This window comes from Lissotriton vulgaris, chromosome 3_2 (assembly GCF_964263255.1).
Source record: "Lissotriton vulgaris chromosome 3_2, aLisVul1.2, whole genome shotgun sequence".
NCBI classification, from domain to species: Eukaryota; Metazoa; Chordata; class Amphibia; order Caudata; family Salamandridae; genus Lissotriton; species Lissotriton vulgaris.
This window is the reverse complement of record NC_141690.1, coordinates 213,013,222-213,041,012: the sequence shown is the minus strand read 5'-3', so window position 1 is coordinate 213,041,012 and position 27,791 is coordinate 213,013,222. Positions and strand designations below refer to the sequence as shown.

The 27,791-nt window shown below is 51.7% G+C and overlaps 1 protein-coding gene across 1 annotated transcript in view; it reads left to right on the top strand.

The window, feature by feature from the left end:
- The window catches only part of MAEA (macrophage erythroblast attacher, E3 ubiquitin ligase), a 497,771-nt gene that overhangs the window by 359,046 nt on the left and 110,934 nt on the right, over window positions 1-27,791 (top strand). Inside the window, exon 6 of the mRNA XM_086964234.1 lies at window positions 15,363-15,471. Within this exon, the coding sequence (XP_086820360.1) occupies window positions 15,363-15,471 (109 nt within the window). The remainder of the gene's footprint in view (window positions 1-15,362; window positions 15,472-27,791) is intronic.

The window sequence follows — 27,791 nt, the reverse complement described above, 5'->3', positions numbered from 1 at the left end:
TCCCTCACCATCCCACCACCAATCCATCCATCCCACCATGCATCCATCCATCCCACCACGCATCCTTCCATCCCACCACACATCAATTTATTCATCCCACCAACCATCCATTCATCCCAGCATCCATCCCTCCCACCACCCATCCATCCCACCACCCATTCTTCCCTCCATCTCTCCACCCATCCCTCCCACCACCCATCCATCCATCCCTCCCACCACCCATCCATCCCTCCACCCATCCCTCTCTCCGTCCCTCCATCCCTCCACCCATCCGTCCATCCATCCCACCACCCATCCAACCATCCTACCCACCATCCATCCCACCACTCACTCATCCATCCAACCATCCCAACACCCACCCGCCCTTCTCTGCACCCATCCATCTCTCCACCCATGCATACATCCATCCCACCACCCATCCCTCCATCCCACCACCACCTCTCCGTACCTCCATCCGACCACCCACCCATCCATGCCACCCTCGCCCATCCATCCCACCACCCGCCCATCCATCCCACCACCCGCCCATCCATCCCACCACCCGCCCATCCATCCCACCACCCGCCCATCCATCCCACGACCCATCCCTCCATTCCACCACCCATCACTATCCATCCATACCTCCATCCCACCTCCAACCCATCCATCCCACCTCCAACCGTCCATCCCACCACCCAACCGTCCATCCCACCACCCACCCATCCCACCAGCTACCCATCCCGCCATCCATCCCACCAACCATCCATCCCATCCCACCCACCCATCTCACCACCCATGCATCCCACCATGCCTCCATCCAGCCACCCATCCATCCATCCCACCATGCATCCATCCATCCCCCCACCCATCCATGCATCCATCATCCATCCCACCACCAATCCCTCCATCCCACCACCGATCACCACCCCTCCGTACCTCAATCCCACCCATCCACCCATCCCTCCACCCATCCCACCACCGACCCATCCATCCCACCACCGACCCATCCATCCCACCACCCACCCATCCATCCATCTCACCACCCACCCATCCATCCATCCATCCCACCACCCACCCATCCATCCATCCCACCACCCACCCATCCATCCATCCATCCATCCATCTCACCACCCACCCATCCCACCAGCCATCCATCCCTCCATTCCACCACCCACCCATCCCTCCATTCAACCACCCACCCATCCCTCCATTCAACCACCCACCCATCCCTCCATTCAACCACCCATCCATCCCACCACTCATCCATCCATCCCACCACTCATCCAGCCACCCCACCTCCCATCCAACCATCATCCATCCCACCACCCACCTACCCACACATCCATCCCACCACCCACCCATACCACCACCCATCCATCCATCCCTCCATACCACCACCCATCCATACCACCACCCATCCATACCACCACCCATCCATACCACCACCCATCCATTCCGCCATCCATCCTTTCCGCCATCCCACCACCCATCCATCCCACCAACCACCCATCACCACCCATCTAAACCTCCATCCCACCAACCACCCACCCATCCATCCCGGCACACAGCCATCCATCCCGGCACACAACCATCCATCCCACCACCCACCCACCACCCACCCATCCCTCCATCCAAAAACCGACCCATCCTTCCATCCCACCACTGCCCATCCATACCTCCACCCCACGATCCACCCATCCATCCCACCACCCTATCCACCCATACATCCATCTATCCCACCACCCACCCATCCATCCCACCACCCATCATGCCATCCATCCCACCACCCATCATGCCATCCATCCCACCACCCATACATCCATCCCACCTATCCATCCCACCACCCATCCATCCGACCACTCATCCATTCATCCCACCACCCATCCATTTATCCATCCCACTACCTACCCATCCCCCACTCAACCATCCATCCCACCACCCATCCATACCTCCACCCCACCACCAACCCATCCAACCCACCACCCACCCATCCATCCCACCACCCGTCCATCCTACCACCCACCCATCCCGCCTTCCATCCCACCACCCATCCGTCCCACCACCCACCCACCCGTCCCATCACCCACCCGTCCATCCCACCACCCACCCACCCACCCACCCAGCCACCCATCCCACCACACCTACCCATCCCACCACACCTCTATCCAGTCACCCATCCATCCATCCCACCATGCATCCATCCATCCCCCCACCCATCATCCATCCCACCACTGTTAGACCCGGCCTCATGGCATGTCCTCCCTGACCCGTAGCGACACACCCTGACCCCTGCACCACACCCCACCCAGGGGTACCCCGGCCTAGCCAACCCTTCCTTCCATGAAACACACCCGACCCCCGACCTTCCCGTCCGTACCCTCCATCTTCCCGGCCTCATAAGGCCTGCGTGCCCACTTTCCTGCACCTAAGATGGCCGCCCAGCCACAGCGCGACCTAGGCCTAGAGGCGCCACCCCGACTGGAGGACAGCGCTCCCAGTGAGTGAGAGAAGGAGGAGCAGTTTCTTTCACACCTCCAACCTCCTCGTGAGAGATGGGTTTCGATCGCCCCTCCGGCCTCCCTGAGGGCTGGCTCCACGCCTGCTGTGTGTCTGGGACTCCTCCCGAACCTGACTTTAAAGGATCCAAGGGCCGCGTGGCAGGAAACGCCAACAGGCGACCCCCAGGTGCTAAGACCCCTGCTGGCGAGGACTCCGGACTTCAAAGAGGAGTCGACCAATAACAAGGGGTGCTCTGAGACTATCGGCAGATTCGATCCCGGAGCGACAAGAGCCCTGCTGACGTGGTCGCGGCTCTCCCGGCAGAGAAGGACTTTTGCTCGAACCACCTGAGCCCTGCTGAGTGACTCGCGGCTCCCCTGAAGATCGTAAGACCTCCGTCATCTTGCTTGAGCCCTGCTGAGTGACTCGCGGCTCCCCTGAAGATTGTAAGACCTCCGAACCCTTGCTTGAGCCCTGCTGAGTGACTCGCGGCTCCTAAAGACTCTTTTGGTCCGGCTGGACCCCAAAGACAGCATCGTATCCCCCGGCTCGAGGATTGAGAGCTACGCGCCGGATACGCACCCACATTGACTCTGATCCACAAAGACTGTCCCGCTACCCCTATCCCTATCCAAATTCTTGGAGCCCTTGTTCGACTTGTATGTATCAGTCTTGCTGATCATAAAGATCTCACGAGCTTATTAGATAAAGATCCGTTCTTAAGAACCTGTGGTGTCCCTTTGTTGAGTGGTACTTGTGCAGCACGTACGATCCTAGATACAAGACTCTTCCCCTGAGAGGTCTCCCACCAGTGCTCGGTTACATTCCTAAGGAGGTGGGTCCCAGGGTGGTCAGGTACACTCCCTGCCGCCCCTGAAGTCGCCTTCTTACATTGGTGGCAAGCAACGGGATCCGAGCCCGCAATCTAGAGATCGTACAGTAACGGCTGACGCACTACCGAACAAAGACGGCAGAAGAAAACACCGTGAGTCTCACCGAAGCAGACGCGAGTACTACGTTCCGTGCGGAACAACTGGAAGAGTATACGCACAAAGAACTGAAGCAATTCTGCAAGGAACTGAAAATCGCTACCACTGGTCTCAACACCAAGGAAGATATGCAGAGAGCATTGAAGACCTGGGAGGAGTCCGGAGCACGCCGCACAGAAGGAGCGGTGGAGCAGCAAGACGAAGCCGGACTCCTCCAAGGACGAAGCAGCATCAACCAGGTACGGAGCCCCGTACCAGACGGGGGCCTATCCCCAGAAGAACTAGCAGATAGAGAAAGAAGTCGTTATCACGAACTTGAACTGGCCAAACTGAAAATTGAGGGCGAGTTAAAATTAGCTGAGAAAAAACTAGCAGTCGAACAAATGCGAGTACAAGGCGAGTTAGAAGAGAAGAAACTCCGGGAGCATGAAGGAAGAAGACTTCAGCTGGAACTTGAACGCTGCTTGAAGGAGATCAAACTCAAGGCACGCAGTGAAGAAGCACAGCCTCCAGGGGGCCAAGAGACCGTCCCCCCAGCAGAACCGAAGGTTCACATCCCCAAGGATGTGGTCAAAGAATACTACAAAAACGACGACATCCAGCAATGGTTTAAGGCCTACGAATTCGCCATGACCTCCCACCGAGTCCCACAGAAGGATTGGGGGGGCCGGGTTGTGGGGCCGCTTCCTGAGCGAGGGGAGAGACACCCTGCTCGACCTATCGTCCTTCATGCAGACCTCCTACAGCCACATGAAGGAGGCCCTCCTAACAAGGTACGGCCTTACCCAATGAAATGTACCGCCAGCGGTTTCGGAACTGCACGAAGATCCCTGGTACCACGTGGGTGGAATACGTGAACTTTTTCAGCCGTGCATTAGAAGGGTGGGTCAAGGGCAGCAAAGTAACCACCTTGGAAGAATTAACAGACCTCATGTTGTTGGAACACGTGTCCACAAACTGTTTTGTGGAACTACGCCAGCACCTGCTCGACAGCAAGCTCACAGATCCGAGGAAGCTGGCTGCTGAAGCGGATCGCTGGGTAAACACCCGGGTCACCAGGGGACCCGTAGGAGACTACCCCCGAAACAACCAGGGACCACCCCGCCAGAGAGGGGGGGAAACCAGGGAGGGCAGAAAGACTCCCAGTCCCGTCCCCAGAGGAACCAACCCCCGAACTTCCCAGCACCCCCACCAGCTGCGTCAGGTCCCCCAGGTAGACAGGGGCACCGGGTTACCATCAATTGTTACCGTTGTCAGAAGCCCGGGCACTACGCCAGTGACCCCCAGTGTCCCATGGCCCCGTGTCCCACCACCACAGCTCCCCCAGCCAGACAGTTAGCCAACGTAGCTCTAGGGGAAGAGTTTGAGGACACCGAGGAATGGGAACCCGCTGCCATGGCCTTAGTATCCTTAGGGGATAGGGAGATGGTCCCCGGGAGCCCCCTGCCCACAAACACCCAGAAATACCAGCAGCTAGTGATGATTAATGGACAACAAGTAGAGGCCCTTCGCGACACCGGGGCGAGCATCACAGGTGTCCTCAGTCATTTATTCCATGAAGACCAGATCCTCCCCAATGTCTTTTGCCCTGTAATTTCCTCTGACAACACTGAGAGCCTCTGTAAGGTAGCCCTGGTGCCGTTTGAGTGGGGAGGAGTGGCCGGCAAATTAAAAGTAGCAGTCCGAACCTCCCAGCCTGTCTCCTGGGTAACGACCTAGAGAGTTCCCCATGGAAGCAGGTCGAACGCAAGACCCACTTAGGGATGATGGGTCTCCCCGAGTGGGTGTGCGCCACCACCCGATCTATGGCGGCCCGACTGCCCCCCCTCGGGGAAGTCGAGAACGAACCCGCCAGCCACCCCCCTGGCAACGAAGACAGGCTCGATCCAGCCGAGATCCCCGACATCTCCCCTCGAGGAGAATATGTAGCCGGAAACTAACTCTTACATCCCGACCCCGCACAGATCACCGAGTTAGGCGATCTGCCCGAGTTGGCCCAGTGGCGCCACGAGGGGGGCCCCTCTCGAGAGGAGTTCTGCCGGGAGCAAGCCAACTGTCCTTCCCTGGTCGGACCCCGGCAGCAGGCCGAGGCCCAGGCCGCTTGCGACCAATATGGAACCCAGTGGTTTTATTGGGAGAATGAACTCCTGTACAGCGAGCAGAAGTCGGCGGAGCTAGGATCAGCCTGGGTGCTGGTGGTACCCCTACGCTTCCGAGACTTCCTCCTGGGCTTGGCCCACAATGTCCCCCTAGCAGGCCACTTGGGCCAAGACAAGACGTACAGCCGCCTAGTGACTCACTTTTACTGGCCAAAAATGAAAACAAACGTAGAGGCCTACTGCAAGTCCTGTCCCACGTGCCAGGCTAGTGGGAAAAGCGGAGGAAAGCGCAAGGCTCCCCTCCAACCCTTCCCCGTCGTCAGTGCCCCCTTTGAGCGGGTCGGAATCGACATTGTCGGGCGCTGGACCCACCGACCTCTCAAGGTCACCGCTTCATCCTCTTCCTCGTGGACCATGCCACCCGATACCCCGAAGCCATCCCCCTACGCACCGTCACAGCCCCCGTAGTGGGCCGGGCGTTGATGGGAATCTTTTCCCGGGTAGGTTTCCCCCGAGAGGCCGTGAGCGACCGCGGGACGAACTTCATCTCCAAATATATGACGTCTCTGTGGCAGCAATGTGGAGTAGCCTATAAGTTCACCACTCCGTATCACCCCCAAGGAAATGGCCTAGTAGAGCGGTTTAACCGAACTCTGAAGGGGATGATCATGGGCCTAGAAGAGCCCCTCCGGCGTAAGTGGGACGTCCTCCTCTCCTGCCTCTTGTTCGCCTACCGGGAGGTTCCCCAGAAATCCCTGGGGTTCAGCCAATTTGAATTACTCTACGGACATTCCGTCCGGGCCCCTCAGCCTGGTCAAGGAAGGGTGGGAGACGGCGCCCCGGAACCCCCCGCAAGATGTGTTCCGATACATTTTGACCCTCCGAAACCAGACTCGGAAGTTCCGAGAGCTGGCCGAGACCAACCTCGAGGCGAGCCAGGAAGAGATGAAGCGCTGGTACGACCAGAATGCCACTCTGGTTGAGTTCCAGCCGGGCCAGCAGGTATGGGTCATGGCCCCAGTGAAACCTTGCGCTCTCCAAGATAAATGGACTGGGCCCTTCAAAGTCATAGAGCGGAAGAGCCAAGTCACGTACTTGGTGAACGTCCAGTCCCCTCGGGACCCCCTTCCGGTCCTGCACGTGAACCACCTCAAACCTCAATTCGTGCGGACGGAGTTGAGACTGCTGCTGGCCACAGATGACGGGGTGGAAGAGGAGACGGGGCCTCTCCCTGACCTCCTGTGTACCAAGGAGAAGGATGGCTCCGTGGAAGGAGTGATCCTTTCTCCCTCCATCACTCCCCAACAACGCGCGGACTGCCGCCAGCTCTTGGGGCAGTTCTCCGACCTGTTTTTCCTTGTCCCCAAGGTCACCGACTGGTGTGTCCACGAAGTGGACACCGGAGATAGCCCGCCAGTGCGACACAGAGCCTACCGAGTCCCCGATCGAGTCCGGTCCTGCATCCAGGCAGAGGTCTCAAAGATGTTGGCATTGGGGGTAGTCGAACCCTCCGACAGCCCCTGGGCCAGCCCAGTGGTGCTGGTCCCGAAAGCAGCTGCCCCTGGCGTCGCCCCGGAACTCAGGTTCTGTGTGGACTACCGGGGACTCAATGAAGCCATCCGAGATGACGCTCACCCCATTCCCCGCGCAGACGAGCTCATTGACCGTTTAGGGTCTGCTCATTTCCTCAGCACCTTCGATTTGACCTGCGGTTATTGGCAAATTGCGCTCACAGAGGGAGCCAAGGAGCGGTCCGCCTTCTCCACCCTGGACGGGCACTATCACTTCCACGTAATTCCCTTCGGGATGAAAAATTCCCCGGCCACTTTTCAGCGACTGGTAAATAGAGTCCTGGCCGGACTAGAGGAGTTCAGCGCCGCATATCTGGACGATATCGCGGTTTTCAGTTCAGAATGGAGCGAGCACCTCCCGCACCTCTGGAGAGTGTTGATGGCCCTGCGCCAGGCAGTTTTCACAGTGAAAGCCAGCAAGTGCCAAATCGGGCAAGGATCGGTGGTTTACCTGGGGCACCAGGTCGGAAGCGGGCATGTCGCCCCTCTGCAGCCTAAGATTGACGCCATCCAAGCCTGGGAACCACCCACCACCCAAACAGAGGTCCGAGCCTTTCTGGGCCTCACCGGTTACTACCGGAGGTTCATCCGAGGGTACGGCAGCCTCGTAGGTCCCCTCACGGAACTCACGTCCAAAAAACAGCCAAAGAAAGTGCAGTGGACCCCTGCCTGCCAAGAGGCGTTCGACGCCCTGAAAACGGACATGTGTACCGCCCCGGTGCTCCAAGCCCCTGACTACTCCAAAGAGTTTTTGGTGCAAACCGATGCTTCCGACCATGGCATTGGAGCAGTCCTCTCCCAGATTAATGACAAAGGCCTAGACCAGCCCGTAGCCTTCATCAGCCGAAGGTTACTACCCCGAGAGCAAAGGTGGAGCACCATTGAACGCGAGGCGTTCACTGTAGTCTGGGCCCTAAAGAAACTACGCCCCTACTTGTTCGGAACCCATTTTAAAATCCAAACCGACCATCGCCCCTTACGATGGCTCATGCAGATGCGAGGAGAAAACCCCAAACTGCTACGATGGTCAATCTCCCTCTAGGGGATATATTTCACAGTAGAGCATCGCCCTGGTACGGACCATGCCAACGCGGACGGCCTCTCCCGGTTCTTCCGCCTCAGCGAAGAGAACCCCCAAGAGGATGGGTAGTTCTCTCCGGACTTCAGCTGGGGGGGACGCGTGTTAGACCCGGCCTCGTGGCATGGTCCTCCCTACCCGTAGTGACACACCCTGACCCCTGCACCACACCCCACCCAGGGGTACCCCGGTCTAGCCAACCCTTCCTTCCATGAAACACACCCGACCCCGGACCTCCCCGTCCGTACCCTCCATCTTCTTGGCCCCATAAGGCCTGCGTGCCCACTTTCCTGCACCTAAGATGGCCGCCCAGCCACAGCGCCTAGAGGCGCCACCCCGGCTGGAGGACAACGCTCCCAGTGAGTGAGAGAAGGAAGAGCAGTTTCTATCACACCTCCAACCTCCTCGTGAGAGATGGGTTTCGATCACCCCTCCGGCCTCCCTGAGGGCTGGCTCCACGCCTGCTGTGTGTCTGGGACTCCTCCCGAACCGGACTTTAAAGGATCAAAGGGCCGCATGGCAGGAAACCCCAACAAGCGACCCCCAGGTGCTAAGACCCCTGCCGGCGAGGGCTCCGGACATCGAAGAGGAGTCGACCTATAACAAGGGGTGCTCTGGGACTATCAAGCAGATTGAATCCTGGAACTAAGAGAGCCCTGCTGACGTGGTCGCGGCTGAACAAACATCATCGAAGAAACGACTGGAACCTTGGAACCTTGGTGAGCCCTGCAGACATCGTCGCGGCTCCACCTGGCAGAGACGGACTTCTGCCCTGAATCATCTGAGCCCTGCTGACGTGGTCGCGACTCCCCTTGCAACCTTGAGAACTCTGAGCCCTGATGATCGAATCGCGGCTCCTTGACGATCGTAAGACCTCCGACATCCTTGCCCGAGCCCTGCAGACTTGGTCGCGGCTCAGAGACTATTCTGGTCCGGTTGGACCCCAAAGATCATATTGTATCCCCCGGCTCGAGGATTGAGAGCTGTCCGCCGAATACGCACCTTCATTGACCCCGATCCTTAGACTGTCCCGCTACCCCTACCCCTACCGAGACTCTTCGAGCCCTTGCTCTACTTGTACATACAAATCTTGAGGATCATAAAGGTCCTGATATTGCTAGAAAAAGAATACGTCTTCCGAATCTACAGTGTGGTGTCTCTTTGTTGAATGGTGCTAGTTCAGCGCGTACGATCCTATATAAGAGACCCTGCCCAGAAGGGTCTCTCACCAGTGCTCGGCTGCATTTCCTATGAGAGGTGGGTCGCAGGGTGGTCAGGTACAAATTCTGTCCTTCCCCGAGACCACCCCTTCTAACACCACCCATCATCCATCCCACCACAAATCCCTCCATCCCACCACCACCCCTCCATACCTTAATGCCACCACCCACCCATCCACCCATCCCACCACCCACCCATCCATCCCACCACCCACCCATCCCTCAATTCCACCACCCACCCATCCCTCAATTCCACCACCCACCCATCCCTCCATTCTACCACCCACCCATCCCTCCATTGAACCACCCATCCATCCCACCACTCATCCATCCTTCCCACCACTCATTCAGCCACCCCACCTCCCATCCATCTATCATCCATCCCACCACCCACCTACCCACACATCTATCCCACCACCCATCCATCTCTCCATCCCACCACCCATCCATCCCACCAACCACCCATCACCACCCATCTAAACCTCCATCCATCAAACCAACCAACCACCCACCCATCCATCCCGGCACACAGCCATCCATCCCGGCACACAGCTATCCATCCCACCACCACCCACCCATCCCACCACCCACCCATCCCTCCATCCAAAAACCCACCCATCCTTCCATCCCACCACCCAGCACCACCCATCCATACCTCCACCCCACGATCCACCCATCCATCCCACCACCCCATCCACCCATGCATCCATCCATCCCACCACCCACCCACCCATCCATCTCACCACCCTCATGCCATCCATCCCACCACCCATTCATCCATCCCACCGCCCATCCATCCGACCACTCATCCATCCGACCACTCATCCATCCATCCCACCACCCATCCATCCATCCCACTACCTACCCATTCCCCACTCAACCATCCATCCCACCACCAATCCATACCTCCACCCCACCACCAACCCATCCAACCCACCACCCACCCCACCACCCACCCACCCATCCATCCCACCACTAATTCATCCATCCTACCATCCATCCATCCATCCATCCTACCATCCATCCATCCATCCTACCATCCATCCATCCATTATCCATCCCACCAACCTACCCACCTAGCCATCCCACTACCCATCCATCTATACCTCCATCCCACCACCCAACCATCATCCCACCACCCATCCATCCATCACACCACCCACACACCCACCCACCCATACATCCATCCCTCCACCCATCCCACCACCCACCCTTGCATCCCACCACCCACCCATCCATCCCGCCACCCACCCATCCCGCCATGCACCCAACCAGCCACCCCTCCATCCCACACCCATCACTATCCATAGCTCCATCTTACCACCCACTATCCCACCCCCATCCATACCTCCATCCCACACCCATCACCACCCATCCATACCTCCATCTTACTCCCCACCCACCCACCAATCCCACCACCCATCCATACCTCCCATCCATCCCTCCATCCCACCATCCCTCCATCCCACCATACCTCCATCCCACCATACCTCCATCCCACCCACTCATCCCACCACCCACCCATCCCTCCACCCATCCCTCCATCCCACACCCATCACCATCCATACCTCCATGTTACCACCCATCCTACCACCCATCCATACCTCCATCCCACACCCATCACCACCCAATCATACCTCCATCTTAGTACCCACCCATCCCAGCACCCATCCATACCTCCATCCCAGCACCCATCCATACCCCCATCCCAGCACCCATTCATACCTCCATCCCACCGCCAACCCATCCATCCCACCACCCACCGATCCCACCACCCACTTATCCCACCACCCATCCATCCCTCCATTCCACCACACATCCATCCCTCCATTCCACCACCCACCCATCCCTCCATTCAACCACCCATCCATCCATCCATCCCACCACTCATCTATCCATCCCACCACTCATCTATCCATCCCACCACTCATTCAGCCACACCACCTCCCATCCATCCATCATCCATCCCACCACCCACCTACCCACCCATCCATACCACCACCCATCCATCCCACCACCCATCCATCCCACCACCCATCCATCCCACCACCCATCCATCCCACCACCCATCCATCCACCAACCACCCATCACCACCCATCTAAACCTCCATTCCACCAACCACCCACCCATCCATCCCACCACCCATCCATCCGGCACACAGTCATCCATCCCTCCATCCAAAAACCCACCAAACCCTTCCATTCCCCCACCCAGCACTACCCATCCATACCTCCACCCCACGACCCACCCATCCATCCCACCACCCATCCATCCGACCACTCATCCATCCATCCCACCACTCATCCATCCATCCCACCACTCATCCATCCATCCCACCACCCATCCATCCATCCCACCACCCATCCATCCATCCCACCACCCATCTATCCCACCACCCATCCATCCCACTACCTACCCATCCCCCACTCAACCATCCATCCCACCACCACCCATCCATCCCACCACCACCCCACCACCCATCCCACCACCATCCCACCACCATCCCACCACCACCCCACCACCAACCCATCCATCCCACCACTAATCCATCCATCCCACCACTCATTCATCCACCCTACCACCCATCTATCCCACTACCTACCCATCCCCACTCAACCATCCATCCCACCACCCATCCCACCACCCATTCACACCGGCACCCCACCACCACCCACCCATCCCGCCACTAATCCATCCATCCTACCACTCATTCATCCATCCTACCACTCATTCATCCATCCTACCACTCATTCATCCATCCTACCACCCATCCATCCATCATCCATCCTACCAACCTACCCACCCATCCATCCCACTACCCATCCATCTATACCTCCATCCCACCACCCAACCATCATCCCACCACCCATCCATCCATCCCACCACCCATCCATCCCACCACCCATCCATCCATCACACCATCCACCCACCCATCCATCCATCCACCCACCCATCCCTCCATCCCACCACCCACCCATTCTTTCCACCACCCTCCCATCCATCCCACCACCCATCCATCCCACCACCCATCCATCCCACCATGCACCCAACCATCCAACCACCCACCCCTCCATCCCACACCCATCACCATCCATAGCTCCAACTTACCACCCACCCCCATCCATACCTCCATCCCACACCCATCACCACCCATCCATACCTCCATCTTACTACCCAACCACCCACCCATCCCACCACCCATCCATACATCCATCCCACCATACCTCCATCCCACCATCCATCCCACCACCCACCCATCAATCCCACACCCATCACCATCCATCCATACCTCCATCTTACCACCCATCCCTCCATCCCACATCCATCACCACCCAATCATACCTCCATCTTACTACCAACCCACCCATCCCAGCACCCATCCATACCTCCATCCCACCACCCACCCATCCATCCATCCCACCACCCACCCACCCATCCATCCCACCACCCACCCACCCATCCATCCCACCACCCACCCACCCATCCATCCCACCACCCACCCAATCCATCCGGCCACACATCCATCCATCCCACCACCCACACATCCATCCCAAAACCCACACATCCATCCCATCCCACCACCCATCCATGCATCCATCCACCCGTCCCTCTATCCCACCACCCATCCATCTATCCCACCACCCATCCGTCTATCCCACCACCCACCCATCCCTCCCACCGCCCATCCCTCCCACCATCCATCCATCCCTCCCACCACCCATCCATCCCTCCCACCACCCATCCATCCCTACACCCCCTCCCTCCCGCCACCCCTCCACCCATCCCTCCCGCCACCCCTCCACCCATCCCTCCACCCATCGGTTTATTCGGTCCATCCAGTCCATCCATCCATCCATCCATCCGACCACCACCCTTCCCACCACCCATCCCACCACCCACCTACCCATCCATCTATCCCACCACCCATCCATCCATCCCACCACCCATCAATCTCTCCATCGATCCATCCAACCCTCCATCCATCCAACCCTCCATCCATCCAACCCCCATCCATCCAACCCCCCATCCCCCATCCCTCTATCCATCCATCCCTCCCTCCATCCCACCACCCATCCCTCCCTCCATCCCTCCCTCCATCCATACATCCACCCATCCATCCCTCCCTCCATCCCTATGGGCAGAGGTCCTGAGTTTGTATTGGAAACGTCGATGACACGTTAACCGGACGTTAGCGGGGGTAGGATTTGACACAGTCCATGATGAGATGCTAAGGAGTTGGAGTTTAAAGACAAAGGTCTGGCACGAGTAAAGCCAAGATAACAGTTAAACTGGTACCTTTTCAGTGTTCCCAATGTAGATCATCTTCCTGGCACCAGACATCCTCGGGACAAGTCTTCAATAGGGAGAACGATGTGATGAAGCGAGCGGTGAACTAACGGCCCTAGTTTCAAGTCCCAGATTGTAATTGCTCCTGAGCTTCCCACCTGCTAAGACAATGAGCGGTAGGAGAGAGGTTGATATTGAAGGCTCTGAAAATTATGCAGGCGCGCGAATTCGATTCTGACTTCAGCCCAGTGCCTGAAATTAAATCTAGAAGTGCAGGAACTCCTGTCCCAGAGTCCCTGTTTGGAGCTGAGGAGTACTCTCACACTGAAAGCATTGAAGCAGTGCTGAAGAGCTCCTGTACTATCCCTTCCAAAAGAAAGAAGTGCAGGTACTGAGTACCGGACAGCACCTGCCCATTTAAAGAGTGCTTCAGTCGATATCTTTTGAAGATCTTTCAGAACAGGGGAGTACATGAATGAGCCTTTTCTATGTCGATCGGCACCTGAGGAGGGGATATATGAATAAGCATTTTCTATGCAGATCGAAGCTTGCGGACAGCTGGAAGTCTGCTTGCAGGAGGGATGAGGTTTTTAGAACACCAATCAGGGTGGCTTAGTTCATGTCGGAGAACACTGATACCTGTACCTGCGATCGAAAGACTTTAGCAGTTAGGAATAATGGTTGTATCTTTGTTTATTGATTGAAGTGATGGAGGCACCGGCCTCACAGTCTATCTGCCCAAGGAGTCCCACATGTTCTCTGCAGACATACCTGTCTGCACAGAACAGTGATGAGCCAGAGATGATGTAACTTGCCCTCAGTAAGGCTGCTTTGCACTCGTTTGGTTGTCTGTGGTGGTTTGGGGAGGAAGGCTTGCAGTCCCTACACGGTCAGTGCCCGTGTGGAGTCAAGGGCGTGAGGAAGGAGCCACAGCACGGCTCAGAAAGTGCAAGTAACCCTTTTCTGTGACCCGCAGAGTCAGGCTCCTCGTGCTCCCTCCACGTCCTACATTTCTGTGATTTGAAGGGCAATCCCGTATATATTCTGCATATCATTCTTTTCTGAGTGAACCTATAAGACCAGATGCTTAGATTGTCTGACCATTCCTTTGTATTCTGTCTCCCTTTTGTTGAGCCTGGGCTTCTCTCCCAGCACCTCCCCCGCGTCTTTGCTCGTTTGTTCTCGATAGTTGAGAATAGGTAAGAGTCTGCAGACAGACATGGGTATGGAATTGTACTTGGAAGCACCATGCCAGGTGCAGCTACCGCCCAGACGTACTTTTAGTTTTTCATACCCACTTTTTCAGAAGGCATGTTGCTTGAGATTTTTAAATGCAGCTTCCAGTGTTTCCACATAGTGGCACTGTGTTTCCAGGAGATAGTCGCTCTCGGCAGAGGACTCTTAGACCAGCGTTTTGTTTTACTTTCTATGTTATAGGAGGTGGTGTTTTAATAAAGAAAAATACTTTAATCTAAAGACAGGAGAATATCCCCAAGTGAAAGTGTTTATAGTATCAACATTTACTTAAGTTTCTAATCGACTTTGCCATGGGTGTATCTCCAATCATAGAAATTCTACACACTGACGGCGCATCTTAAAGATGTTGTCTAATATATTTACTTATTACTATTGGTTTCAGACATGCAAGAAAGCACTTCAGTCAAGCAGAGGGAAGCCAACTTGAAGAAGTGCGGCAGGTGATGGGAATGCTGGCCTTTCCTTCGGACACACACATCTCTCCATACAAGGTCTGACGTGCATTTTTAATACATTTGTTTTAGGATAAACACGTGATGCCTTATTTAGAGACTTGATTCTTTTTTAAGGTTTTGGTAAGAGATGTGGTCAAGATGGCTCAGATGATTGCATTTTGTTATGATGGAACTGATGGAGGTGTGGGAGTTCCAAGGCAGTCAGTTACTCTGGTCTCCTTGGAGCGGATCAACACCCGATGGTGTTCCCCAATAAATCTTATTGGAAAGATTTAAAGGTGTCCTCTATTATTCGGGGCTTTTTTCCCCGCAACAGTTTTTGACAACGTTTTGATCAAAAAGTAGCGGTAGATGGAGCTTGTACACAATCTAAGTGATCCGCGTGTGCGCAGGAGGAGAGACACGGTGTATCGCGCCGAAGAGGCCAAGCCACAATGGTGTCAGGGTGGTGAAGTGAGTGTTCTTCATTTAAGGAACTGTGTATCGTTAATGTTAAACTGTGTTAGGGCACTCACCATTTGGCTCGAGAACTAGTACGTGCGGAGAGGTGACTTACCGTGGTACCGCAGAATTCCAAGCTGGGGAGTGTGATGTAGCGGTGTCGGTGGACCACATGCGGCCACCTTGAAGGGACTATTTCACCCTAGGAGTTCAACAAAAGGGGTTGCTGCACTGTTCCTAAAAGGAGGGGAAAGTTAGGAGAAGCTGACGTGACCGAAGGTGTGAGTAGTACACCTTTGGGCATCCATTTTGTTGGATGTATTTGCCTCACACACCCAAAAGGGTGTCATGCTTCATCATTGGCGGTTGCTCCTCGTCGGGGGGGCGGTGCAATCCCCGACGGGCTCACCTCGAAGAGGGGCTCTTTAGCGGAGATCTTTTTTATCCAACTGCCCTATGATGAAGTGCGGGTGTGTGGGTAGGATAGCAGGTAGGCTTGGTGTGGTGATTAAAATGCAGCAGGGGGTGCTGGAAACAACTTTATTCTGGAGGTCCCCTTACTACAATTAAAAACTGTGAAAAAGGGGCTCGCTAGGTGTCACCACGTTAGGTAGAGTGACCCTAGAGAAGCCTTGAAAAACAAATGGTCAACATGTTTCTCGCACTTAGGTTAATCACCTGCGATTCATCAGGACCTTGTAGTGGTGAAAGAAAAAGAACTCAACAACATGCCAGTGTCATGTATGTGGTGTAGGTGTATTTTACCTTGGTGGAAAGTCCTCTGCCTAGACAATGAGAAAGAAAGCAGATAAACATTAGTAGTATATTTCTCATCAAAAAGCAAGGAGGGTCAGCGTCAGAATATGAACACAGTGTGGCATGCTTAGGGTGGTGTTGGGGGATGAACACAACCTGTACATGCCAAGTGATTTCAGCGTGCAGTGTAAAACACACACACTCGCACTGTGTTTGTGATAGTAAAACACAATGGTAAAAAACAGTGATTAAAAGCAGCAGACTTATCAAAAAACACCATTTATGTTGTACAGTGGCAGGTCGTACCATGATAATGTAAGTGACACCATCTATTTATCTATGTGGTCTGATAAACAAAGTGTAGACAGGCTAATGGCTCACCTAATGGTCAAGGTCTAAGAGCCACATGAGTGCTCGGCGGGTCAGTTCAACGGGCTTAAGCCTTCAGGTGTAGCTGCAAGGCGATTAGAATGGTGAACCTCGAGGTGGCTCCATGGGCAAAAATTAAAAGGTAAAGAATTAGGTACCAAAGACTAGGAGAGTCCGAGTCTCGTAGGGATATCCCATCTTACCTTAATCAGCCCGTGACCGCGTGGATGCACCTACCCATCTCCGCCGAGTTCGGATAGATGGGCAGGTCTGGCGGTGTTTGTTATTTATTGAGAACCGGCAGAGTGAAACCTCGCAGTTTACGCCCTTACGTGTGGGTCATGTGACGGAAGTAGTTACTGTAGCGGCCATGATGTAGTGGTCAAATGTGTATAAGGGAGGCTGGCTAAAGCCGACGTGGCTCAAAGGCTGGAGTTACTGGAATTGAGTGGGCGGACAATATATCCAAGAACTGTGTCATTACATTATATTTTAGCCCGCTTGGTGTGTCCGGTCATACACTATATCTGCAATGTAATTATGGCCCCTTAAAGGTCACGTGGTGTATTGTGTGAACGGGTCGGCCATGATGGAAGGGGCAAAAGGTGATGTGAACCTGGAATGTAACGCAACCATTGGAGGTCTAATCGCGTAGACACGGGGCAGCGTTCCACAAGATTTAGAACTACAACCCATACAAGACATGTGTCATTACATTATATTTTAGCCCGCTTAGTATGTCCGGTCATACACTATATTTAGAATGTAAATTTGGGCCCGTAAAGGTCGCGTGGTGCATTGTGTGAACGGGTCGGTCATGATGGAAGGGGCAAAAGGTGATGTGGCACAGCCATCGAAGGTCTAATCGTGTGGACACGGAGCAGCGTCCCACACGATTTTGAACTACCACCCGTGCTGGTCATCTGTTGTGTTACAAAATAGTGTCGGCCAAGATGTGAGGGGCCGCAGGTCTAGTGAAGGGACCTGGATCATGGTCACATAAACTGAGAGTGTAGTCGTTGTATGTAATCCATGCCCAACCAGATTAAAGGGGAGCCAATATCAGTATAGAGTAGTTGCTAAAGATTGGCTTACAGCGAGTGCCAAGGGATATCTTCATTCAATCCACGGCTATCAGAGGATAAGCGATGGACTCATCTCTGCTCCTTCATAAAGAGTGCATTTTTTGGGCAGTTAAGGCTAGATTCCAAAATGACCCATTTCAAGGAATCTTCATTGTGATTGGATTCCACGTAGTGTTTGCACATTTTTGTATTGGTTTTCTTACAGCGAAAATTGCTGCGGTGTTTAATGATGCGGGTTTTAATGGGGCGGGTGGTCATCCCAATGTATTGCAAATTGCATGGGCAAGTCAGCAAGTAGATGCAATGTGTAGTATTGCAATTAGTGTGTTGCCTGAGTTCCCAATTGAAAGTCTCAGAAAGTTTGATGGTTTTCAATGTTGAGGTATATCTGCAGACACCACAGGAGCCACATGGGTAGTGGCCCCTGACAGGAGGTAGATGCCAAAGGGTTTGTTGTGTCTCTTTTGTGGCTTTCTTTGGTCTGGTGCTGATCAGGATATCCTTCAGGTTCTGCGATCTCCTGAAAGCAAACCTAGGTTGTTCCAGATCCAGATCACCAGTATTAAGGATACCCCAGTGGCGTTTAATGGTCTGTTTGATTTTATTGGACAGTGGGGTAAAGGTGGTGACACAAGTGATCGGTTGGTTCTCGATCGGTGTACTCTCCAGTCTCTCTAGTAGAGCTTGATAAATACTTTTGCACGGCGCATACCGTGGGAGTCTCCTTCCGGTGGGTTAGTCTTGACAGATCCCCCACTTCAGCGACCCTATACCTAATAGGTGTGTTGCTCACTATTCATTCCCTCAATTGGGTTTTGAATTTCTTTCCTTCATTCCTTCCTTCACACTCCTTTTGAAGGATCCTCTGTCAACCCGGAGCACGTTCCTTGACCACCCCACAATGGAGGGACAGGGTCTGAGCTTCGGCGAAGAGGATGCAGCAGCTATCATGAGAACACCATCGCTCTTTGGCATTGACGTAGAGCCGGCCTCAGGGAGCAATACAGCCGAGTGGCAATCATTGTCAGATCTGAAACGAGAGTGGATACGAATAACGATACATGGGACTATGATGGCGGAATATTTTAAAGCCAAAATAGCTCCCAATGGCTTGGTAGTAAAAAAATTCCAAGAATTTTTTGGGAAGATGGACAATTTAAGATCGAATGGTCGCAGGTCTCGTGGAAGTGCACCCATGACCTATTGATCCTTATTGTAAACACGGCTAAACGATTAGCAGATGCACTACTGGTCCGTATTCAAGCAGCTGAGGCTGCATTAAAGACTGCGGTTCTTAACCCAGGCTTTAAAACCAAATTGACAGAGTTAAACAAAGAGATGGCGGAACATAAAGAATATCTCATGAATCAAAAAGTAGCAAAATTGCAAAAAGATGTCAAGAGATTTTCTAAAGAAAAAGTCTATCCCTATTTGAGGGATGACTATGTCTTCCCTGGTACTAGCTATAACTCTGATTCAAGCGCTACTTCTTCAAGAAGAGGGTCGAATAGTGACTCTGACAGTAGTGAGAACAATGACCCCCCACAGATGCCACCAAGGGCCAAAAGGGGAAGAGGCCGTGGACAACATAACTTCCAAAATTTCCCGTACCAAGGACAACAAATGGGTCCCCCCTTCTGGCATTTCCCGCAATTCCCCCACTTCCAACCAGCTTTGGCTCCACAATATCCCCCGTTCTATGCTCCCCAAAACCCTACAAACCCCCCTTTTTTAGGCAGAGGTTGGGGCAGAGGGCGAGGGCGAGGGCGAAAAAGAGGGAACGCGCCAGAGAAGAGAGTGCAATGGGAGGATGCACGCCCCCAAGGGATGGACACGAGGAGCACGACCCGATCGGGACCAAAATGAGTCTAGTGGTCAACTTGTCTGATCGTGTCCTCACTGAGGGAGAGGAACAAGCCCTCCAAAAAGGGTTAGGCTTCGTCCCCACCCCGAGGACCGACCTATTCCAACAGACCAGGGAAATCAAATAGTTTTTCCGGAAAATAAGACTTAAGGCCTTCTTTGAAGGCAAACCTTGTGAACCTATTGAAGACTCTGGTTTACACAACCCTTCAACTTTTACACCACATAATGGTATGGTTCCAAACGAAGTCTTGACTTTTGAACAAGTAGTACTCAAAGAGATTAACCAACTGGACAGACAGACCCATTATTCCAACATCTCCAATAACGAAATGTTGGTTTTGAAATCACTGGCAGAAGACCCCCTCATTACCATTAAACAGGCGGATAAGGGTGGATCCACAGTCCTGTTGAATACTGCTGATTATGATCTGGAGTGTACCAGACAGCTAAATGATCGCAGGTACTACACACCTATTCCCGGGGATCCAACCAGACGCCTACAGACCATTATTACAGGGTTGGTGATGGGTGCTGAGAGCGAAGAATGGATCTCCAAAAAAGAGGCAGAGTTCTTGATGAAAAAGGACCCTCGGGTACCATATTTCTATATACTGCCCAAGATCCATAAGGGAACGAGACCAGTACCAGGGAGACCAATCGTGTCAGGGATTAACTCAGTCCTGGAGCCACTCTCACAATTTTGTGACCATTTTCTACAACCACTGGTTAAATGCATTCCCTCTTACATCCAGGACACAACAGATGTCCTACGCATTCTGAACTCCATCCAGGACACAACACAAATTGATCTTTTGATTACTCTAGATGTGGAGGCCCTCTATACGAATATTCCACAGAGGGCCACCCTAGAAGTAATAGAGGAAAGATTGGGCCAAGAAACCTGGAATTCTAACACTCCGAAAACCTTCATCATGGAGTGCGCCACTCTTGCACTCACCGAGAATTATTTCGAGTACAAGGGACAATACTATCACCAGACCCAGGGGACATCTATGGGCAGTACCTTCGCCCCTTCGGTGGCCTGTTTGTATATGGCTGAGTTCGAAGACAAGCATATACACCACCAGTCTAACCCTTTTCGAGACAACATTAAAATATGGAGACGCTTCATAGATGACGTCTTAATACTCTGGACAGGCCCCATGACAGCCCACGAGGATTTCTTTGAATGGGTGAATACACTGAACCCCTTCTTACATTTCACCATGTCCTCTTCACCAAAAGAAATTGCCTTCCTTGACCTCACTATCAAACTGGAAGAGGGGACCCTCAGTACCTCCATGTACAGAAAACCTACAGACCGTAATAGTCTACTTCATTATAAAAGTCACCACCCCAAGGCCTTACGCTCAAACTTACCATTCGGACAATTTCTCCGGATACGACGCAATTGTAGCGATGTGGCCGATTACAAGAAGGAATCCTTAATCCTTTCCAGGAACCTCCTTGACAGAGGGTATCCAAAAAGCGATGTCTCCAAAGCTAGAAAACGGGCTCGGAATAACAACCGAGAAGCTCTACTAGAGAGACAGGAGAGTACACCGATCGAGAACCAACCGATCACTTGTGTCACCACCTTTACCCCACTGTCCAATAAAATCAAACAGACCATTAAACGCCACTGGGGTATCCTTAATACTGGTGATCTGGATCTGGAACAACCTAGGTTTGCTTTCAGGAGATCGCAGAACCTGAAGGATATCCTGATCAGCACCAGACCAAAGAAAGCCACAAAAGAGACACAACAAACCCTTTGGCATCTACCTCCTGTCAGGGGCCACTACCCATGTGACTCCTGTGTTGTCTGCAGATATACCTCAACATTGAAAACCATCAAACTTTCTGAGACTTTCAATTGGGAACTCAGGCAACACACTAATTGCAATACTACACATTGCATTTACTTGCTGACTTGCCCATGCAATTTGCAATACATTGGGATGACCACCCGCCCCATTAAAACCCGCATCATTGAACACCGCAGCAATTTTCGCTGTAAGAAAACCAATACAAAAATGTGCAAACACTACGTGGAATCCAATCACAATGAAGATTCCTTGAAATGGGTCATTTTGGAATCTAGCCCTAACTGCCCAAAAAATGCACTCTTTATGAAGGAGCAGAGATGGGTCCATCGCTTATCCTCTGATAGCCGTGGATTGAATGAAGATATCCCTTGGCACTCGCTGTAAGCCAATCTTTAGCAACTACTCTATACTGATATTGGCTCCCCTTTAATCTGGTTGGACATGGATTACATACAACGACTACACTCTCAGTTTATGTGACCATGATCCAGGTCCCTTCACTAGACCTGCGGCCCCTCACATCTTGGCCGACACTATTTTGTAACACAACAGATGACCAGCACGGGTGGTAGTTCAAAATCGTGTGGGACGCTGCTCCGTGTCCACATGATTAGACCTTCGATGGTTGTGCCACATCACCTTTTGCCCCTTCCATCATGACCGACCCGTTCACACAATACACCACGTGACCTTTACGGGCCCAAATTTACATTGTAAATATAGGGTATGACCGGACATACTAAGCGGGCTAAAATATAATGTAATGACACATGTCTTGTATGGGTTGTAGTTCTAAATCTTGTGGAACGCTGCCCCGTGTCTACGCGATTAGACCTCCAATGGTTGCGTTACATTCCAGGTTCACATCACCTTTTGCCCCTTCCATCATGGCCGACCCGTTCACACAATACACCACGTGACCTTTAAGGGGCCATAATTACAATGCAGATATAGTGTATGACCGGACACACCAAGCGGGCTAAAATATAATGTAATGACACAGTTCTTGGATATATTGTCCGCCCACTCAATTCCAGTAACTCCAGCCTTTGAGCCACGTCGGCTTTAGCCAGCCTCCCTTATACACATTTGACCACTACATCATGGCCGCTACAGTAACTACTTCCGTCACATGACCCACACGTAAGGGCGTAAACGGCGAGGTTTCACTCTGCCGGTTCTCAATAAATAACAAACACCGCCAGACTTGCCCATCTATCCGAACTCGGCGGAGATGGGTAGGTGCATCCACGCGGTCACGGGCTGATTAAGGTAAGATGGGATATCCCTACGAGACTCGGACTCTCCTTGTCTTTGGTACCTAATTCTTTACCTTTTAATTTTTGCCCATGGAGCCATCTCGAGGTTCACCATTCTATTCGCCTTGCAGCTACACCTGAAGGCTTAACCCCGTTGAACTGACCCGCCGGGCACTCATGTGGCTCTTAGACCTTGACCATTAGCTGAGCCATTAGCCTGTCTACACTTTGTTTATCAGACCACATAGATAAATAGATGGTGTTACTTACATTATCATGGTACGACCTGCCACTGTACAACATAAATGGTGTTTTTTGATAAGTCTGCTGCTTTTAATCACTGTTTTTTACCATTGTGTTTTACTATCACAAACACAGTGTGAGTGTGTGTGTTTTACACTGCACGCTGAAATCACTTGGCATGTACAGGTTGTGTTCATCCCCCAACACCACCCTAAGCATGCCACACTGTGTTCATATTCTGACGCTGACCCTCCTTGCTTTTTGATGAGAAATATACTACTAATGTTTATCTGCTTTCTTTCTCATTGTCTAGGCAGAGGACTTTCCACCAAGGTAAAATACACCTACACCACATACATGACACTGGCATGTTGTTGAGTTCTTTTTCTTTCACCACTACAAGGTCCTGATGAATCGCAGGTGATTAACCTAAGTGCGAGAAACATGTTGACCATTTGTTTTTCAAGGCTTCTCTAGGGTCACTCTACCTAACGTGGTGACACCTAGCGAGCCCCTTTTTCACAGTTTTTAATTGTAGTAAGGGGACCTCCAGAATAAAGTTGTTTCCGGCACCCCCTGCTGCATTTTAATCACCACACCAAGCCTACCTGCTATCCTACCCACACACCCGCACTTCATCATAGGGCAGTTGGATAAAAAAGATCTCCGCTAAAGAGCCCCTCTTCGAGGTGAGCCCGTCGGGGATTGCACCGCCCCCCCCGACGAGGAGCAACCGCCAATGATGAAGCATGACACCCTTTTGGGTGTGTGAGGCAAATACATCCAACAAAATGGATGCCCAAAGGTGTACTACTCACACCTTCGGTCACGTCAGCTTTTCCTAACTTTCCCCTCCTTTTAGGAACAGTGCAGCAACCCCTTTTGTTGAACTACTTGTACTAGATACGGGCACATGCTGTGACTGGACCTTCCACCTCCTTAAGTGGTAATTAGTGTCCGCTGATCTACTGATCACTCTCCCCCTCTTTGATAAATACTATTTCACCCTAAGCACTTCCGTGCAGGTCATCTGTTCAGTGATCTGCACATCATTTTCCGCCTGTATGATGTAAGAAGTCTTTGCTTGCACAAGTGAGTGTTGGTTGACGGAGGCTCGGGTGGGGCAAGCTCTTGTGGTAAGTAAAGTAAAACAACAAAGAAGTTGTTCTTCTAACTAGGAAGGTAAGTTTATTCCAATGCAGCTTCAGCCACGACAAGAAGCAGCGCACCATCAGAAGTTCGATCTGCAACTGACAGCTGCCGTTCAAAATCCCAACCGCGCACACTCCAAGCACGAGGCAAAATAGAACAAAGCATAAAGACAATTCAATACAATACAAAACCCACTTCATCACCTCCCCCTTTTACACAAGCCAAGATAGACCCCAAAGAAACCCTAAAAGTTAATCTAACAAAATCCTTGAACTTGGAAGGAGGTCTCCTAATTCGACTCCCACGGTCAGAACCATCTAAACTCCCATCCAAGGAATTACCAGCTGGTCCACCAACCGCCAAATTCACATTCTCGCTCCTTGACTCAGACTTTTCAGGATCATGCAACTCATGCGTCCACTGCTGATCATGCTCCATCAATGAAACTTTCCTGCCTCTAATTAACTCAGCTTGATCCTGTGTCACCTTCACCAACTGCCTCTTGTTCCACCAACCCGTACCATCCAAAAACACTTCACCCTTACTTTACTGACTTGAACAGGATCAGAGAACACAGATGCCCCTTTTATCACCTTATAGGGTTTTTTTAAACAGAACCCAACCACCAACAGAAATCCCCAAATCACACAGATGGCCCCTTCTGGAAAACCTTTTCTTAATGTCCAACTGTTTCTCCTTAACAACATCAGCCACACCCCAAAAACCAGAGCCATCAATGACAGATGTCCTACTATCCAGCCAGGAAGGAAACAAAGTAGTATTTGCCTTTCTACCCCTCAGTAACTCAAAAGGAGTAGCTTCAGTGGTACAGTGTGGTGAAGTATTGTAATTTCACACCTTTTTCTCCAAAAACCTTCCTACGTCAAGGCCAGAAGCCAGAGCAGTTTGGATTCCTTCTTTAAGGACTTTATTACCCCGTGGAAGCAGGTGAATACAGAGCCACCTTAAAATTCTTAATATCTTGTGTCTCCAAAAATGTACACATCCTTGCAGACACAAAGACCATCACCAAAGACCTAGGTGCCCCCTCTAACAAAAACACCTTTTTGAGAAAACCAATAGTGCTATCTGTATCCAGTGAATCCATAAATGTGTAATACATCCACTTCGAATAGTAGTCCATAGCAAAATTAAATACCTCATACCATTCACCAAATCATTATAGGGCCCAGAAAAATCCAAACCAACTTTATACCAAGGTTTCCCAGGAAATTCAGTTGGATGCAAAGGTAACCACGTGTTTCCAGTGCTTATCCAAAAGTAAACATTCTTTTCAACCATGCACTAAGCTCCTAACATGAGCATCTAAAGCAGGCCGCCAGTAAGGTTGTTCAATTTTCATGGACGTTTACATCACCCCCAAATGTCCTTTGTGAGCGACCCTAATAATGGAACTTCTTAGACAAACCGGAGGAACAAATTTATCCACTCTCAACACAAGTCCATCCTTCACAGAAAGTTCATCTGCCACTAAAGCAAAATTCCTCAACTCCCCAGTTAAACTTCTTACCTCTGGCCATTTGTAGTGTATTCCAACACCTTGGACAGAATAGCATCTTTCGTGCAAGCAACCTTCCATTCCGCTACAGAAATAATTGCACTACAATTCTCAGCAGCATCCAGCACAGCAACACACTCCACCTCATCCAAATCCTCCTCATCATCATTCTCCATCAACATCCTTGACAAGCAATCGGCCCAACATTTTTTACCACCTTGAATGTGTTTTATTTCAAAGTTGTACTCTTGTAATTTTTAAACTAATCTAGTCAGCCTGGCAGACATGTTATCATTCGCAACTTTGCTGAAAATAAACATCAGTTGCTTGTGATCCTTAAAGATTTTAAATCTGCGACCCAAAATATACATTTTGAATTTTTGAGCCACCCAAACACAAGCCAGCGCCTCACGTTCAATGGTGCTGTAATTTCGATCAAAATGTTTGAGTGATCTCAATGCGAGTGCCACAGTTTGTTCCTTGCTATTCACCCTGTGACTGAGAACTGCACCCAGACCATTCATGTTTGGATCAACCGTAATCATAGAAGCACAAACATCCCGAAAAGCATGAATTACTTGAGCAGAAACAATTAAGTCTTCCACTCTTGCAAACACTCCATCCAATTCTTGTGACCACACACATTTCTGACCCTTCTTAAGCAACACCCGTAGAGGCAAAAAAATGTGAGCATAGTTGACAACAAATCTAGCGTAATACTAAACAAGCCCCAGGAAAGAACAAAGTGTGTCCTTATCACAAGGGGGGCTAGCTTCTTTGAGAGCCCTGATAACAGAACATTTTGGTTTGATAAACTTCGCTAGACACGGTATGACCCAGATATTCTAGCTCTTTCACCCCAAACTTGCATTTATCTGCCCTCACAGTCCTGTCATGCCATGCTCGCCAAGGACCGATAACACCTTCTTCAATAAAACATAATGCTCATTAGAACTTTTTGAAAAAATCAGGATATCATCCAAATAGGCTGATGCCCTTAAAACGAGTTTCCATCACCCTCTGAAAAACGCTAGCTACCGTAGGTAAGCCTCTTGAACTTATAAGCGCCGAAAGGTGTAACAAAAGTGGGCAACTGCTGAGACTCCCTAGCCAATGGAATGTGATGGTAGGCTGACCTTAGGTCGATTAACGAGAACCATTTAGCTCCACCCAAATTTGCTAAAAGCTCATGAATTTTGGGGAGGGGATGGCAATCGACCATGATGTTCTTATTTACACCCCTCAAGTCCACGCAGAGCCTAATCTCACCAGTCTTTTTGCGGGCAACGACAATGGGGGCCACCCTTTGCGAGGACTCTGTGGGTTGAATAATACCTTGAGAACACAACCCTTCAAGCATAGATCTTCTCTCCTCTCTAGCACTCAAGGGTACAGGTCTACCCTTGTGAATCACAGGCTGGGCATTAGGTAACAATCTGATTTTGTGTTCTATTCCTTTTACTCAATCAACGTGGTCATTGAACACAGGCTTAAATTCAGCCAACAGTCCTGCAAGGTCAACCCCTGACTCACTCACCCCACACACGGAGATTTCCCTAACCCTAACTAGATGGTCTTCACCTGGCACTAAATACAAACCCATCCGAATTAGATCCTTCCAGCCCACAATGTTTTTTCTCTTGACAGCTACGTACACTTTTGTAAAAATATTACGACCCAAAATTTCTACATTAGTCATAAAAAAAAAATGTCAATATCCTTCTCTCCAAAGGCCTTTGGGTTTACATCCGTATGTGATAAAACAACTATTTTGCCCCAGTTCTCGTAGAAATAAGAATCTTGAAGGATTGTTATTGGTGATCCATAATCTGCCATA